The sequence below is a fragment of the Meleagris gallopavo genome, chromosome 1 (assembly GCF_905368555.1).
Source record: "Meleagris gallopavo chromosome 1, MGAL_WU_HG_1.1, whole genome shotgun sequence".
In the NCBI taxonomy this organism is placed as follows: Eukaryota; Metazoa; Chordata; class Aves; order Galliformes; family Phasianidae; genus Meleagris; species Meleagris gallopavo.
Window position 1 is genome coordinate 138,621,016 of NC_139404.1, and position 14,965 is coordinate 138,635,980.

Consider the following 14,965-nt stretch of genomic DNA (forward strand, 5'->3'; position numbering starts at 1 on the left):
TTTACTTTATTGCCTGCTCATTTGTCTACTGAAGGGAAAAAGAAAGTACTCTGCATTTGTTAGGCAGTCTAGACATAAGGGAAAAAAAGCATCAAGCCTACAATAACAGTTGTGTCTTTCTTTAGTGGGAATGAGCCTCGGATGAGCTCGGCAAAATGGGATTCATGCTGTTTGTTTGGCAGTGGCTTGGACACTTTTTAAGTGTTTTTTTTTTTTTTTTTTTTTTTTTTTTTATGAAGATGTTAATTATATGCTTGAATTTATCATTCTTATCCTACTCTATAGTAAGCTGGAATGCTTCACAATTCTGCCTGGAAAGAGAACTCCAGAATCCAAACTGTCAAGCTGCTGATGTCGATGTGATTTAGCAAACGAAAAATAAACAAGTGCATATAGGGAGCCGAACAGATTGGCGTAAGTCTGAAGTACTCAGATATGTTTCCTCTTTTGCAGCTTAACCTTCAGAAATCTGTATCAAAAGATCCAATTCATTTGCTGAAATTCTCCAAAGCGCAGGGGCACCTCATCTAATTTACAGGCCGGTCACATCCAAGCACCTTGCATTCTGCATTTGACAATGATTGCTAATGGGCCATTCAGCTAAAGTATTTGCTTGTTAACAGGGAACAGAGCATGATAAATGTCCAGCAAGCTTGCGGCCTCCTTCAGCTTTTCAAATGCAGACTGGTGCATATTTATGGCAGGCAAATGACAAAGAGAGAAGCTGAATTACTCTGGCCTTATGCTTTCTGTTAGAACAAGGGTTAAAGTAATTAAAGAAATAATGCAAAAACCGATGTCCTTTGTTTGCCAACCATTATCCAACATTTAGCTTTCGAACCTGCCTGTCATGTCACATTTCAGAAATGTGCGAGATAAGACTCAGTCCGTTTGGCAAGACACAGAAAGAAGTAGGTAATTCTTTGTGGAGGGCCTCCTGTGCTGGGGGTGCCAGAGCTGTGTCCCAAACAATCTGCAGGTTTCACTTTCCTGAACCAGTTTGCACTATTCTATTGCACATCAATTCAAAGATGCACTTAAAACACGGAGGTTTTGCAATTTGCACTTCGTTTCCCTAATAGAGGGGGTAAAAAAAGCATTGAGGCTGTAAGAAAACAAGCATATTTGCACTCAGTCTGTTTCTGAACGCCAAGTAAGAAAATCAAGAGGCAGAACAAAAAACAGTTTTGCCGTTGCTCCTCTGCCATCAAGGACAACTAGGTCTACAAAACTGAACTGGTAAACCACACATAGAAATTCCTTAAAATAATATTGTCTGCAGTGTCAGTCTGAATTAGTTGATGGTTTTCTTATTTTTGTTGTTATAAATACACGTTCGAGGCTGGCCAGATACTCAAAAATCTTCAAGCAGTCTTAAATACAGCATAACAATAATTTTAAATTCCATATTTGAATATGTCTTTAAGGATTTTGTATTTTCACTTTTAAGCTGATAAGCATGTTTAAGGCTTCTATCTAGCTCCTGTTCAACTCCATGAAAATATCTCCAGTGACTTCAGAATTACATTTGCCTTCAAGGGCTCTACAGTATAACTGTTTGGATTTTTAAAATTATTATTATTATAGGCAAAATTTTTAATTTTCATGCAATGAACAAAATCTATCGTTTTCCTTAAGGAAGAGAACATCCAGGTTCCTTTTTTTCTGCCAGCTCTGATGCAGAGAACTTTCCTTTGATGTGATTATATACATTGTCAAATACAGCGAATAAGGGCAGGACCTCTATCTTTTTTGGCAATCCTGGCCAGCCAACACCCACTGTTTATTGCGGTATCAGCATGATAATTATAATGCAGCTGATTTAAACTTTGATGTAATAGTCTGTGCTTTCTTCTGGTATTAAACACAGGTCCCAAGCCAAAAAAGATAAAGGCTGGTAGAGGATTATGTTGCTAGGTGAATCATTCTTGATGTAGAGCATATACACAAGTTTCTTCTTTTTTTGCCTATAGTGTTCTTTTAAAATGTCTCAATTATTGGCTAAAATAGAATTTCCAGAACTCTCTTTAGTAGCACTTGGAGCTATGTACACTTCAAAGAATAAACAAGTTTTGTGCATCAACAAAAACAAGAATTATATGGCTTACCTTGCACGGGAGGATAGGTTAGATATTGGAATGATATGTTAGCCTGAAAAATCTGCGGTGTTGTAAATTACTTCTCACTATTTTGTTAGTTTTCATTTGATAGTGTATTTACTTAGGTACCCATACCAAAAACAGTGGTGGGAAAAGTGAACAATGCTCTATAAAGGGAAGTGCATGTTAAAGCTTATAAGAGGGATTTAAAATTTATTATTATTATTAGTTAAAGCCTAGTTGCAATTGAAAGCTATTTTATTTTGAATTGGGAGATCTGCCAGACACCAGGCTGTCAGAGCTGAGAAGACTCAAATCAAGTCCAGGCCTATTTCTGCAGTAAACGGGAATCCTGGCTCCTTGCCTGTGGGTTCATTCAGGAAGGCCCATCTGGCTTTTGATGTTCTGCAAGTTTGAAGCAGTTTGTTTAAGGAACCTATGCAGCAAGTGCTGGTGAAAGCACACATAACTACAGTTCTTACTCTTCAAGCGGTGCATCATTTTCCATTTTCATTTTTGCTGGTGGTTGCCATCTGCTTACCTGCTGCCTGAGCAGTGGTTGGTTTCTATACCTGGTGGGATGAAACTGTAGATTTGAAGTGAGGCACATCTTGACTTCTTTTGAGGTTTTGCAGTCTCATAGCATTCACTGTCCGTATTAAGTTGCTTTTGTCATTTTTAATTAATTTCAATTTAGTTCAGAAGCAGTTTAGTTTAATCACTGCACAACACTTGGCCGTTAGCTTTGTCAATTCTCTTTTTTTTTTTTTTTTTTTTTTTTTTTCCTTATGTAGGTGTTTCCGGGCAATATGGGTTAGCTGAACAGGTCACATTGACAGAAAAGACTCCTGGTCTGCATGATAAATATTCTAAAATATGTGATTTTTGTTGGTAATCATTGATCCTTCTATTTTTATTTTTATTTTATCAGTGTTCACATCATTTTTGGAGAGAAACAAAAGATCTTACATATTTATTGCTCATTGTAATCTTCTCAGTGCATGACAGCAAGGTGAATAAGATTGAGCTGTGCTCCTAGAGCTTGACTCAGAAAACTGTCCTCATTCAGAAGAGCTCATGTTGAGCATGTGCTGAATGCTGAATATTTTTGCTGAAGCGGGACGAATTTAAGCATGAGCTGTCTTGAACCAAAGCCAGTGTGAAAAGGTTTTTTGGGGTTGAACAAATACACATCTCTCTGAAGCTTCATTACATTTCTTTCTATCAGAAAGTGATGTCAGAAGCTACAGCTCTGTCTGCACTTGGAATGACTCTTAATTTCCATGTAGCTTGCCAGCTGTCAGGACAGCCATGCTGGTAGTGATCCTTCTTGCTCTCTGGGACAGCTTGAGCAGGTCTGTCTCTGCACCAGTAGCTCTGCCAGTACCAAGTTTTATGTCCTTTTTGCTTGCAATTCAGTGTGATGCTAGTGCATTTCTACAGACAGCTGTTTGCTGTGAACAACTCTGCTGATCCCCAAAGCAGTACAGGTATACCCCCTGAAAGATAATCCAGTTGGTTCCTAAAAGGCTATTCTGAACCTCCCTGTGCTAGAGGCTGAGACAAAACTTTGCCAAATGCAGCGCAGTGAGTGGAGTCAAATAGAGTGGCTGAGGCTCCTGCAATCTCCAGCTGCTTGGTGAACCCCCTTTTCCAGCTGGGTAGGGATTTCCAGTCTAGTGATGAGTACACCTCTGGACCTTTGCAGGAGTGTTTAAACCATTCTACAGTCAGTTTATCTTAATTTGAGAGGCTCACCACTGCAGTGGACCAAAAGCTGATTTTTAGAAGTTCAGATGTTACTGCTGTCTTGGAAGTGGCAGCAGCAAATATACTTTGTTCTGTTTCTGCAAGTCAAACTTCAAAAAAGTTGGTATTTAACATAGGATCCCTACATTGGCTTAATCTGGGGTTTAATGTGAGGTGCAGGTGTCTCATTTGGGTTTTTTTTGCTCAAGGTCATTTTTTCCCATCCAGACCTGTATTTTTTTAATAAATAAGAAAAGAATGCAATATGGGAGTTAAAGAGGGTTGTAGCTAAATTCTGAAAATCTTTGCGTAACAAAGGTTTGCCAAAATGCATTTGTTTTGTCTTATGGTGGTATAGTTGATTTGGCCTAGCTTTTCCTAAATGTTGCGATTTAACAACTTGTTCCGCTTCCACTGTTTCCTTATGTAGGCAAATGGTATGCAGTAATATCTTTTCTAACAACTGCAAAGCAGCTGAATTTTTTTTCTTTGAATTTGAGATATCATCACTGATAATTAATGTCTCATCAAAAAACAAGACAGTCCCTGCCCTCTTTTATAGACTTTGCTTGAAGCATGTCTTGGGACAAGACTGTACAGGTGTGAACAAATTGTAGTCAAGACCAAAAACCTTGGTTTGTATCCCTGTGTTGTGGCTGACATAAGATTTGTTTCTGTAATAAAAATGGTGGAGAAGAGTGCAGAGCAGTGCAGCAATAGAACAATCTGTTTTCATTGTTTATTTCTCCCATCCATAGCCTGTGATTTACAGTGCTCTTCTTGAAAAGTGGTTTTTTGGCAAATGCCAGCTGGTCTCTGTTAGCTTTCTAACAGCAAAGACTTCAGTGACTTCTGTAAGAAGCACACATGGTTTGGTTTGACTTTGTGTTCCATGCTAACTACCGCTCTGCATCTTTTCAACAAAGCACCATGATTCTTAGGTTTGGCACTCCCTGCCTCTGTGAGCACAAGTAGAGCAGTGGTTTTGTGTTACGCTGAATCCATGGCACAGACTTCTTTTATTTTTTTCAAAAACCCAAACCATATAAATACCTGATTATCTTTGCTGCGAGAGTAAAGAACTACTTTAATATTCCCAGTAGCATATTTTGAACAACAATTCTTTAATTAAAACAACATTGGTCTCTTCCTGTATTTCATGGCTAGCAAATGAGAGAAAACACCAGTGTTAATATCAAAGGGAGTCAGTTTTCATTACAGTAATGGTTCAATTGTGCAATGCTGTAGGCAGTGAAATTTAATATTATTGTGACTTGTATTGTAATTGTAGGATGACAGAGTAAAATGGATTAAGTTTAAATACAAGCGTATGCAGCAGCACATGGACTTTGTCAAATGGAAGCTGAGGGTGAGGGCAGGACGAGTCCCCCTCTGGCTCTGTCATAATGAATTAGTATTTTGTAAATAACTGGCCACTAGACTATAGATTTATTACCTTTTGTAGATATATATGGACACACACAGACACACATGAATTCTGCACTGACTGTAATTGCAGTGTGGAGTTGAAGAACGGGTTTATGCCTGTAGGCTTGCAGGGTATTTGAATGTCTAGGCTTCTTGTCTTCACCTTTCATGAAAATATCCTTGCCTGCCAGTTTGTGAAGTTTTCTTCTGAAGGATACACCCATCCTTTCAGTTAAGAGATTGCTAACACATGAATGGCCTCGGACTAGAAAGCCCTTTGTCATTCTTTTCTTCCTATTGAATAAAACCAAATTCAAGTTGCAGATGATGTGTGCTTTAGAAAATTGTGACAGAGGGACAACTAGTGTCAATGAGCAGTATATATAGCTTTCTTTCTCTGTTGCCTATGTACATGCAGATTGAAATGGAAAATGGTGATTTAAACCACACTTTACCGATCTCTTCTATGGAAAATTAGGGACAATGAAAGCTAGATGTTTCATTTGTTTACAGTTCAGGTAAGTAGATGATGTCCCCAGAGCAGTGCCTGATAATCTCTTATTGTATAAACACTGTGCAGTCATCTTAACTTATTTCTTAACAGTGTTTCATAAAAGCATGCATATGTTGAAACCTGTTCTAATGTTAAAGTGCAAAAGGGGGCAGTAAAGTGCTATCCAAAAAATGTTTATTTTTTAAAAGGTGCTTTTTCGTGATAAAAGTTGTATTTCTCAATGGGCTTATAATCTTCTATATCTAGAATAATGATCATATGAATATTTTCTGTTTGAAAAGCTCGCAAATATAGCAAAAGTTGTCTGTAACCATTGTGGGAACAGCTCTTGGAGGGTATGTGTCCATGTTCTGTCCTTTAACCTAATCCTGAAACATGCTACATATTTGGAAGGAATTGAAGGCGGAAGGCTGCCCTCAGATATATTTAGGGCATAGCTATATGAAGCATTTCTGAAAGAATTCCAACACTGCTAATCATGTCTAGTTCTCATTTTGTGCACTACCAATGCTGCCTTTCTGGAAAAACAAAATGAAAAGAGTGCTGAGGCTAGGGGTTTCTGCTTGAAGTACTGAAGTGTGTAGTGGTGGCATGGGTCAAGAGTTGGGCTCCCATCCAGACCCGCATGCATCATTTGTCAAGAGGTAACTAGAAAGAGCAACTAATTATAATGCACCTACTGAGTGTTTTCTCTTTCAGAAATTCCTCAGAATAAGCCATTTATACAGAGTGGCTTCTGCTCTCCAGTGCAGCCACTTGCAGTTTTTAAACTCTACGTAGAAAGCATGTTTCTGCTGAGCTGCAATAAAAGAGAGAGTGTGTTTGTGTGTCTGCATGCTTGTGCGTGAGAGATAGCAGGCAACAATTTGAAGAGTAATTCCCTCTTTGTTGAAGTTAAATAAGTCCAGCACTGTTGTGATGGTTCATATTTTTGTAAATGCTGATGAAATTATATTACAACACACTTAATACACTTACAAGTTAAACGTTGGTCTTCTCCATCTTTTTTTTTTTTTTTTTTTTTTTTCCCCCTCTTAATTAGGAGCCTGTTCTGAAGCACATTAGGGTTCTTTGGTGATAACCAGCATTGATTTAGTAAGTAGATCACAATTCTGTAGTGCTGTATGTGCTTCTAGCAAAGCAGTAACTGCTTTATGCACAGTAATACAAAACGTTAATTGGTAATAATAGTGCTTTATGTAAAGATCAAGTAGAAAATCTAAATATAAAACCTAATAAAAAATCCTTCACCATCACTGGTAAAATATCAAATTGTATAAATTTTCAGTGTTCAAGCCTTATCTGTGCAGTAAGTATGCACTGCTTTGTGAAAAAAGTCTAGATCTTGTTTCCCTTTGATATAGACTGACTGTTCCACAGGCAACAACAACAACAAAATAGAAACAACAAAAAAAAAACTAGATAGATGTTTGCTCTCAGAGAAGTTTTTAAGGCAGAGGAAAATGTGCTTTCCTTTTACAGGAGGAAAACTGCACATTAATTTTACACCCTGGATTTATGTTGAGGGATGATGGGTAAAGCTCAAGATGCTCTGAAGATTTTATTTATATAACCAGGTGGTTTTTATTTTTATTTATTTTTATTTTTATTTTTATTTTTTGCTTTGTTTTGTGAGTGAGAACCAAGTGGCAAGGAAAAGTGTGTTTTTCCAGCAAAGCTAGCCCATCTCTGGCAGCAGGAACAGCAGTAACTCTGCTGTACAGCAAGGCCCAAGGCATGGAAGAGTCTCCAAAAAGATGTATCTTGTGCCAGGCTCCAGGTGACCTTCCATCTACAGGGAAATAAAGGAATAGGTATGGTTATCACCAGACTTGTCATAGCTGCAGGTATTGGGCTCTGTCAAGTGCAAGGCTGCTTTAGATTTGTGACCCTCTTACACTGAATGGAAAGTAGAAGTGAGCATATATATATCTGCAGCAGCAATAGTCACAGGAATTATTTGGTGAAGGAAACTCATGACACGTCGTTCAAGGAGGCATTTCCCAATGTGTTTGAAGAGTCATCGTGTCCGTGGGTGTTCCACTATACACTGCAAGCTCTGTGACTTAAGGACTGTGATGTGATGGTACAATTTGTCTGTCAAATCTTGCAGATCCATGCAAAAAAATGTCTTATTTGGGGAAAAGTGTATATGCGCTCTCAGCAAATTCTTATTTTACGCCTATAAAAAATTATTTGTTGTATTTTGAATGCTTTCCTGTGGTATTTTACAAAGGGTATAATAATGAATTGCTAAATGAAACAACTAAAATTTCATGCATGCTTTGTTCTCTGTGCGTTTAGAATTTTGAGAAAATATGTTAAATATTCCTTTTTGTACAGGAAGCTAAGCATTCATTTCTAAGAGTGTTACATGAGCATGCCCTAGTGGAGTCGATGGATGTTTTGCAACTGACTTCAATGAGGGTTCAGGAAAAGGCACAGAGAGGCGGCATCAATTTGTGTGGCTACGTGAGAGACAAAATGGTGGCACTTTTTTTTTTTTTTTTTTTTTACCATTTTGTCTCCAGGGTGGTGTTTAAAAGAAAATAAATCCTTGAGCGTTCCCTCTTTCAGTGCACTGCAAGGCTTTCTCCCAGAAGGCCTGAAAGAAGATGGGCTACTAGGGAGGTAAAAAAAGATGGGCCATGAGGAGGTGAAAAAAAGGGGAAGGGCAAAGTGGTGTATGGCAAAACCCAGAATGGCGCTGTTACAGTTTCAGTGAACTGTTTCAGTGTATTTATGGGCTTTCTGCAGGGGTTAACTACAGAAGCCTCTAAGCCCCCTGTAGAGACTCTTCCATTCCAATGGAAATGAGAAACACAAGAGCTGTAGCTTCAGAAACCTGTGCCACTGTATTTCATAATTTGGCTTTGTGTAATGTGGTGCTTAACATTAAAGATTCTAAGGGATGTGAATATATTTGTTTATTTATTTCTTTGAATTCCATTTAGCTTCCATTCTGCAATTCCTATTAATGCAAGCAACCAATGGTTTCGTTTCATTAACTGCCTGGAAAAATGTTACATATAAACAAAGGTTAGCAGATTAAACTTCTTAAATTTTATTGAAATTCAAAAACATACCTATTTAACATATTCTATAAAAGCCTTTTTATAGTATTAAAATAATTTAATAATACTGCACTAGCAAGGAAAAGCAGCTTCCAAAACTTGTTTAAAAGAATGTTAATAATATTAGATGTGTCTCCTCTGTGTTTTCAAAGTTTCATTTGTTAGTCTCTGTATAAAGACAGTTCTATCATTTTACTGTGTTAAGGCTATGGTAATTTTTCTTGCAGAGAGTTCATGTAAGAGTTGTGCCTTTCTTTTTAACTGAGTTCCTTACTCATTTTGAGACAAAGACTCCACATTAATCTTTTTTGATGAAGCCTGTTTTTCTGTCTGTTCCATAGCAGTTACTGATCCTGTTTTCATTGAATTCTTGTTCGCTTAATCCATTTAAACTGGCATGAGATCAGTCCTATACAATCACTGAATCTGGAAAAAAAGCATTTGGGGTTTATAGCTGGGTGTATACCTTATATCCACATGGTGTGTCTTTATGTGTAATACTGGATATGACAGAAACTAATATGAAAGCTCTGCAAGAAGCAAAAGACTCATTTTATAGAGAACTTTGGTCTGTGTTTTTGTTTTTTTTTTCAGTTCAAAGTCTTTAGGAATCAGTACACAAATTTTCAGTTCATTCAGCAGGCTATGGTTAGGCACTGCTACATCACTGAAATTACTAAGAGCCTTTCCTAGAACTTTTTATGTGTTTTATATCAAGCTCTGTTAGGAACTTTGCTTTACTTAATTATTTTGCAGTAGACAAAATGATGTTCAAGATCTAATTTTTTTTTCTCAAAAGCCAGATGATGAATACACAAACTATTAATAACCATTCTTTTTAAACAATAAATAATAGTGTGTGGCATGCTATTCTGTATTCCATTTGCACTTGCACAAGTAACGGACTAACACACTGTGCTATTAGTGTTCATGACATTTCCTTAATAAAACTTTTCAATGAATAATTTTAAGTCAGACTGGTAGTTAAACTTCATAAAGCTAAGTGGGTAGGATTCCCCAACAGAAGGTTTCAGGCTGCATTTTAAGAAGCCTCTTGATTGTTCACATTTCTAGGGTTGTTTTTGTTATATTAATTTAAAACTAACTGCCTACACTGATTAGTTCAGGTAAGGTATTAAAGAACAGAATTTTGGCACTGTTTCCCAGTTAAATATAAGAGCCTCTCAACAAGTAGTAACATGCTCTCTAAAACTGCATTTATTTAATAATTACTAGGGTATAGTTAAAGATAAGTGTCTTGCATGTGTATATATATCTATATGTAGTTTTACAAATTATGAAGAGTATGCCAACACATTTTTTACATCACTGTTGATTAAAAAAATCTTTCTAAAATTTATTTCTTAAAAAAAAAAATCTGTTGATGCTTTTGCAGTTTCAGAAATGGTTGTCTAGTGAGGAATAGTTGAATATTCTCAGTGAAAAAAATCTTTTGGCAGATAGAGTTCTAATTTTATTAAGAATTTACTATTATGTAATCAGGCATGTTTGAATAGTTATCATTAAGGAAAGTTCCATTAATATTTAGCCTGTGTGAATGTGCTACATTTCTATACAACAAAAGTGATATCCTGAAGAAAGCTGTTTGAAACTGTATTTTTTAATTAAAAAAAATAATAATCAAATTTAACTTTTCTAGGACTTGGACCAGTTAGGACACATTAATGCCCAGGAACTGTGGGACCTTAAAAAAAGTAGAGTGCTGAAAATTACTATAACACTGATGGGAGTGAGGAAGAGACTGCTCCTTCTTTTTTTCTTTTATTTTTTTCCTGGTTCCTGGGACATGTGATTTTTTGAGCTAAGAAAAACTTATTTTTAAAAAGCTTTGAGAACTCTGTATTTTGCTGTTTTTCGCTAAGCTGCGTGACTAGCTGGATGTGTGTGGGAGGGTTTCACAACCATGGGCTTTGCACAGATGTCATGTGTCACCTACAATACACCAATTTGGGGCTGCCAGCAAAAATACCCTCTGTATCCAAAACTGCCAGACAGAAAGTGGATTAATTTCATCATACAGCATTTTTACTGTACTTCATTTACTTTCCTGTGCTTTGTCACAGAAAATGCTATTATTATTAATTGTGGGTAAGATTGTTCAAATGCCCCTGTCATTTTATCTGGCTACTAGAACAAATGAGTCAGGAAACAAGATGAGTTTTTGTTTTTTTTTTTTCCAAAGTTTCTGTTGGGGTACAGGAACCTACATTGGTATGTAACTTTCCCAGTAATAAGAATTTATATTTGAGAAGCAGAAAGTTAGGAAGTTAGCTTTTTACAGAAAGCAATGGCTCTGTCGCTGTCACTGCTCCCGACTGCTCAAAGAGCCATGTAAGTATCCTAAGCAACCATGGATGTAACGCAGCCTCCCTTAGTGTCATCCGCAGGACTCTAGAAACCTCTTGTTCCATTCTTAATGTATTTATGTTTGGATTTAAAAAAAAAAAAAAAAAGATTTTTTAGTCACTGAAGGCGCATGCCCACTTCAAATGTAAACGCAATTTATCAACTTTTTATTTTTTACAGATGCAGCCCTACAAATGTATTTATATCCTAGAATGCTTAAGGCTACACCAGCACTTGCAGAAATAAAGATTTAGGATAAATTCAGCCTCACTGAAGTTTTTATTAGCCTCTACCAAGGCCAAGTATATATTAACTTCCTCCCCCTCCTCCCCCCCTTTTTTTTTCTGGGATGTAAAGTTGTTAAAGTAGTATCATAAAATAGATGTCTTAATCTTGTTCCTTGTCCTTAAGTAGTTTCAGGAAATGCTTGTTACCCAGCAAATAATTTACTTTAAGTCTTTGTGAAAATACAGTAGCTCAAGTACTATCAAACAGAGAGGGGTAGCAGTGCTGTCTGGTTAGGAGTGGTCACTGAGTTGTTGTGGTCAAACCGAAATGCACGAGGTGAAGCTTTTTTATTCTCTCCATCCACATTTGTGCTTTATTGTTGTAAGGAAGTAAGGAAAGTAAAACTAGTTTTACTGAGTTATACTAAGGATAGCAAAACTATCTTTCTTGTAAAGGTCAAAACTACAAGTTCTCAAAAAAAAAAAAAAAAAAAAAAAAAGCAGTATGATCAAGTTCTCAGATAAATCCTTTCATTTTCAGCCTTTTTTCTTTCCTAATCCTATCAGCATTAGATCCTAAAAGTTGAGAAACTGAAGTGGAAGCAGATTTACCGAGTTTAATGCTAAAACTGTACAGACTGCAGGCGCATAGTGAGAGTATTCCCCTGCCATAAAGTCTAACGAGCTCCTGGGTTAAAGCTCTTGTAAAATGTGCTTTAGCTGTCTGCTGGGGGTGGTTTTGTCCTTTGCTTTTTACGGGGCAATTCCTGGCTGCTTAACCAAGGTACATGAGTGTGCTTTCTGTCTGATAGCTGTTTCTGAGAATTGCTTGCCTGCTATCTCTGAGCCTGTCCTGATTGTGCTCAGAATTTTCATGGAGAACATACATTGCTGCTAGTTGATTATACAAATCTATATATGAAATCCAAGGTTAGATTTCTTCTTTGACAGCAGTTTTTAGGTCATTTTATTGATATTGACAGTCAGGTGCATGTTTCTAACCTTATGAATTTTGCATTTATTAAGCACACAAATCTAAATTACTCATTTAAAAAGCAAAGAGCCTTCCCTGAAAAACCCTAAACGTTTCCATGATATGAAGAACTACAGCAGGAAGATTGCATTTGTCCTGGCATGCAGGTGGACAGAAACATGGTAATGTTCATCTCCTGCAGCATTAGTTTGGGCTGTGGTCAGACAAGATGATAACAGTTGTCAGTGACCTGGGTTAGCCCAGAAATGTTTGCCTTTGCCTGGTCAGAACTGTTCCCACAGGAAGGGCTGAGTCAGAATCCGTGCTACTCTCTTGGAAACATTGCCCGCTGAGGTAGTTCTTTCCGCATTTCTGATGTGCCCTTGCAGAACCAGACACTCCCTTGGTAGCTCCTCACAGGGCTGGTGACTCCAAGGAGGATGTATTTCCACCTTTGCACTTCTGGTGCCATTTCAGTTTCAGGGACGTGGTAGTCACTGCATTCCTATGTTGTGTCTGGGAACTGAAGGAGGCGGTGCTGCTTCGTCCTGTCTCCAGTGTACCTCTATTTGCACAGCCGTGGCCAAGCCTGGTTTCTATAGTCTAGAAATTACACTGCACGACACAAAGGAGCACAGTGATTTATGCATCAACAGTCTCTCTTCGTGCCACAACATTTCATTGTTCTTTTCCCCTAAATCTGTAATTACATGTCTTTGTCCTTCTACTTGCTGCTTCACAACAAATATAATTCTTACACAGGCTTTGTGAGTGAAAATAATCCCACTCAATTAGCACAGATCATAAACTCTCATTGTATGGGAGCAAGCAGTTGCAAATGATGTGTTTAAAATTTGGGGCATTGCATCCTCCTTTTTTTTCCTCATTTTGTAGGTTCTCTTCCAGTAGTGCTGCTTGCTGGTGGGCTCCTTTAGCAAAGCAAAAGGCTGGGAGTAATCTACGCCTACAGTTTTGTTCCTGAGCCTTAATATTCTAATAAGTTTCCAGGAAGGCTGCCTGTGAATAAGCTAGATTTACTATGTGTACTGTTTAGCACTAGCTCTTGCAGAAGGGTGTTCATTAGGCAGCAATTGTTTCAGTCAGTTTTTCAGGCTGATTCCCCATTAAGGAAGCTCTTTGGAAAAGGCTGGCACACAGGAGAAAGAGGAGAGAAAGTCAGACTTTTAGGTCTGTGCATTAGAGGACATTGTATCATTGGCTGTAGTTCTAAAACTGTGCTTCCTGGCCTTAATTGGAGCAAATATATCTTAAGGAGAAAAGAAATGAACAAACAAACCTGCTGTGACTTTTGTACTTGTGAGAAGGAGGCTTCTTATCTTGTGGATAAAACAGTACTATACGTAATTATTTATATTTTTCATTAGTGAAGAAGTACTGAGATTTGCCTGGTAACTAATACCGATGAGAAAGATATCAAGTCTGACCCCAAACACTAAAGCTTTCTGCCAATCTATGTGAGAAGTCTCCATGTATACAAAGGCAAAAGCACACCCGTGTTTCATTTATAGCACAAGGAAAAAAAAAAGGATAAATATAATGATGAGTTTACAAAGAAATCACTGTAGTGTAGCAATCACACTGTCTTGAAAGAGTGTTTTATTAGAAGCATGTGCTGTCCTTGGCTCGAGTAGATCTCCAGTCCATCCTAGATCTGTAAAAATCATCCTGATGGGTGACTGATGTTCTTTTGTGCTATACCGGTAAGATTAATTAACGTTTCAATATGTTAAGTCTGAAAGTCTAAGTTGCTTCCTTTCCCATGTGGCTGCTCCAAATGAGCAGTCATTCTTGTCATTCTCCCATATCCAAAATTAGCAAAATATGTGCAAGAATAGTAGAAATGTTACCAACGTGGAAAGACAGGATTGTTGCCTCTCATATATTGCAATGGCTGCTGCAAATGGCCAAATGGGAGAAACTGTGCCTGCCCGAGATACAGAACCTTCTAGAGTTCCCAAAACAGGGAACTTTGGTTATAAAACTCAATCCATCTGTAATTTCAAAGATCTAAATAAACATCTTGCTGATATTGAGTCAGGCCCAGACTATTAAGATCTAGTTTGTTTAGACTGTCATTTTGGTTTTGGAAACTGTATTTGTTCCTTTCTGACTATTTAATTTGCTACTTTTCTGAATGAGATTTTGTCAAGTGTTTCACATTTTCCTTTTTTTCTTTCCTCTTTTTTCTTTTTCTCTTTTTAGATTCCTTCCTGGACAAGGATTGGTACTATATCCACAGATAGGAGACAAACTGGATATTATATGCCCAAAGGTGGACTCTAAAACTGTTGGCCAGTATGAATATTATAAGGTCTACATGGTTGATAAAGACCAAGCAGATAGCTGTGCTATTAGAAAGGACAATACACCTCTACTCAACTGTGCCAAGCCAGATCAAGATGTTAAGTTTACCATCAAATTTCAAGAATTCAGCCCTAATCTCTGGGGCCTGGAATTTCAGAAGAACAAAGATTATTACGTCATATGTAAGTTCAAAATAACAGCTGTTCATT

General features: G+C 37.4%; 1 protein-coding gene across 1 annotated transcript in view; it reads left to right on the top strand.

The window, feature by feature from the left end:
• Positions 1–14,965, top strand: part of EFNB2 (ephrin B2) — a 45,365-nt gene that overhangs the window by 7,234 nt on the left and 23,166 nt on the right. The window contains exon 2 of the mRNA XM_085215529.1: positions 14,655–14,938. Within this exon, the coding sequence (XP_085071655.1) occupies positions 14,655–14,938 (284 nt within the window). The remainder of the gene's footprint in view (positions 1–14,654; positions 14,939–14,965) is intronic.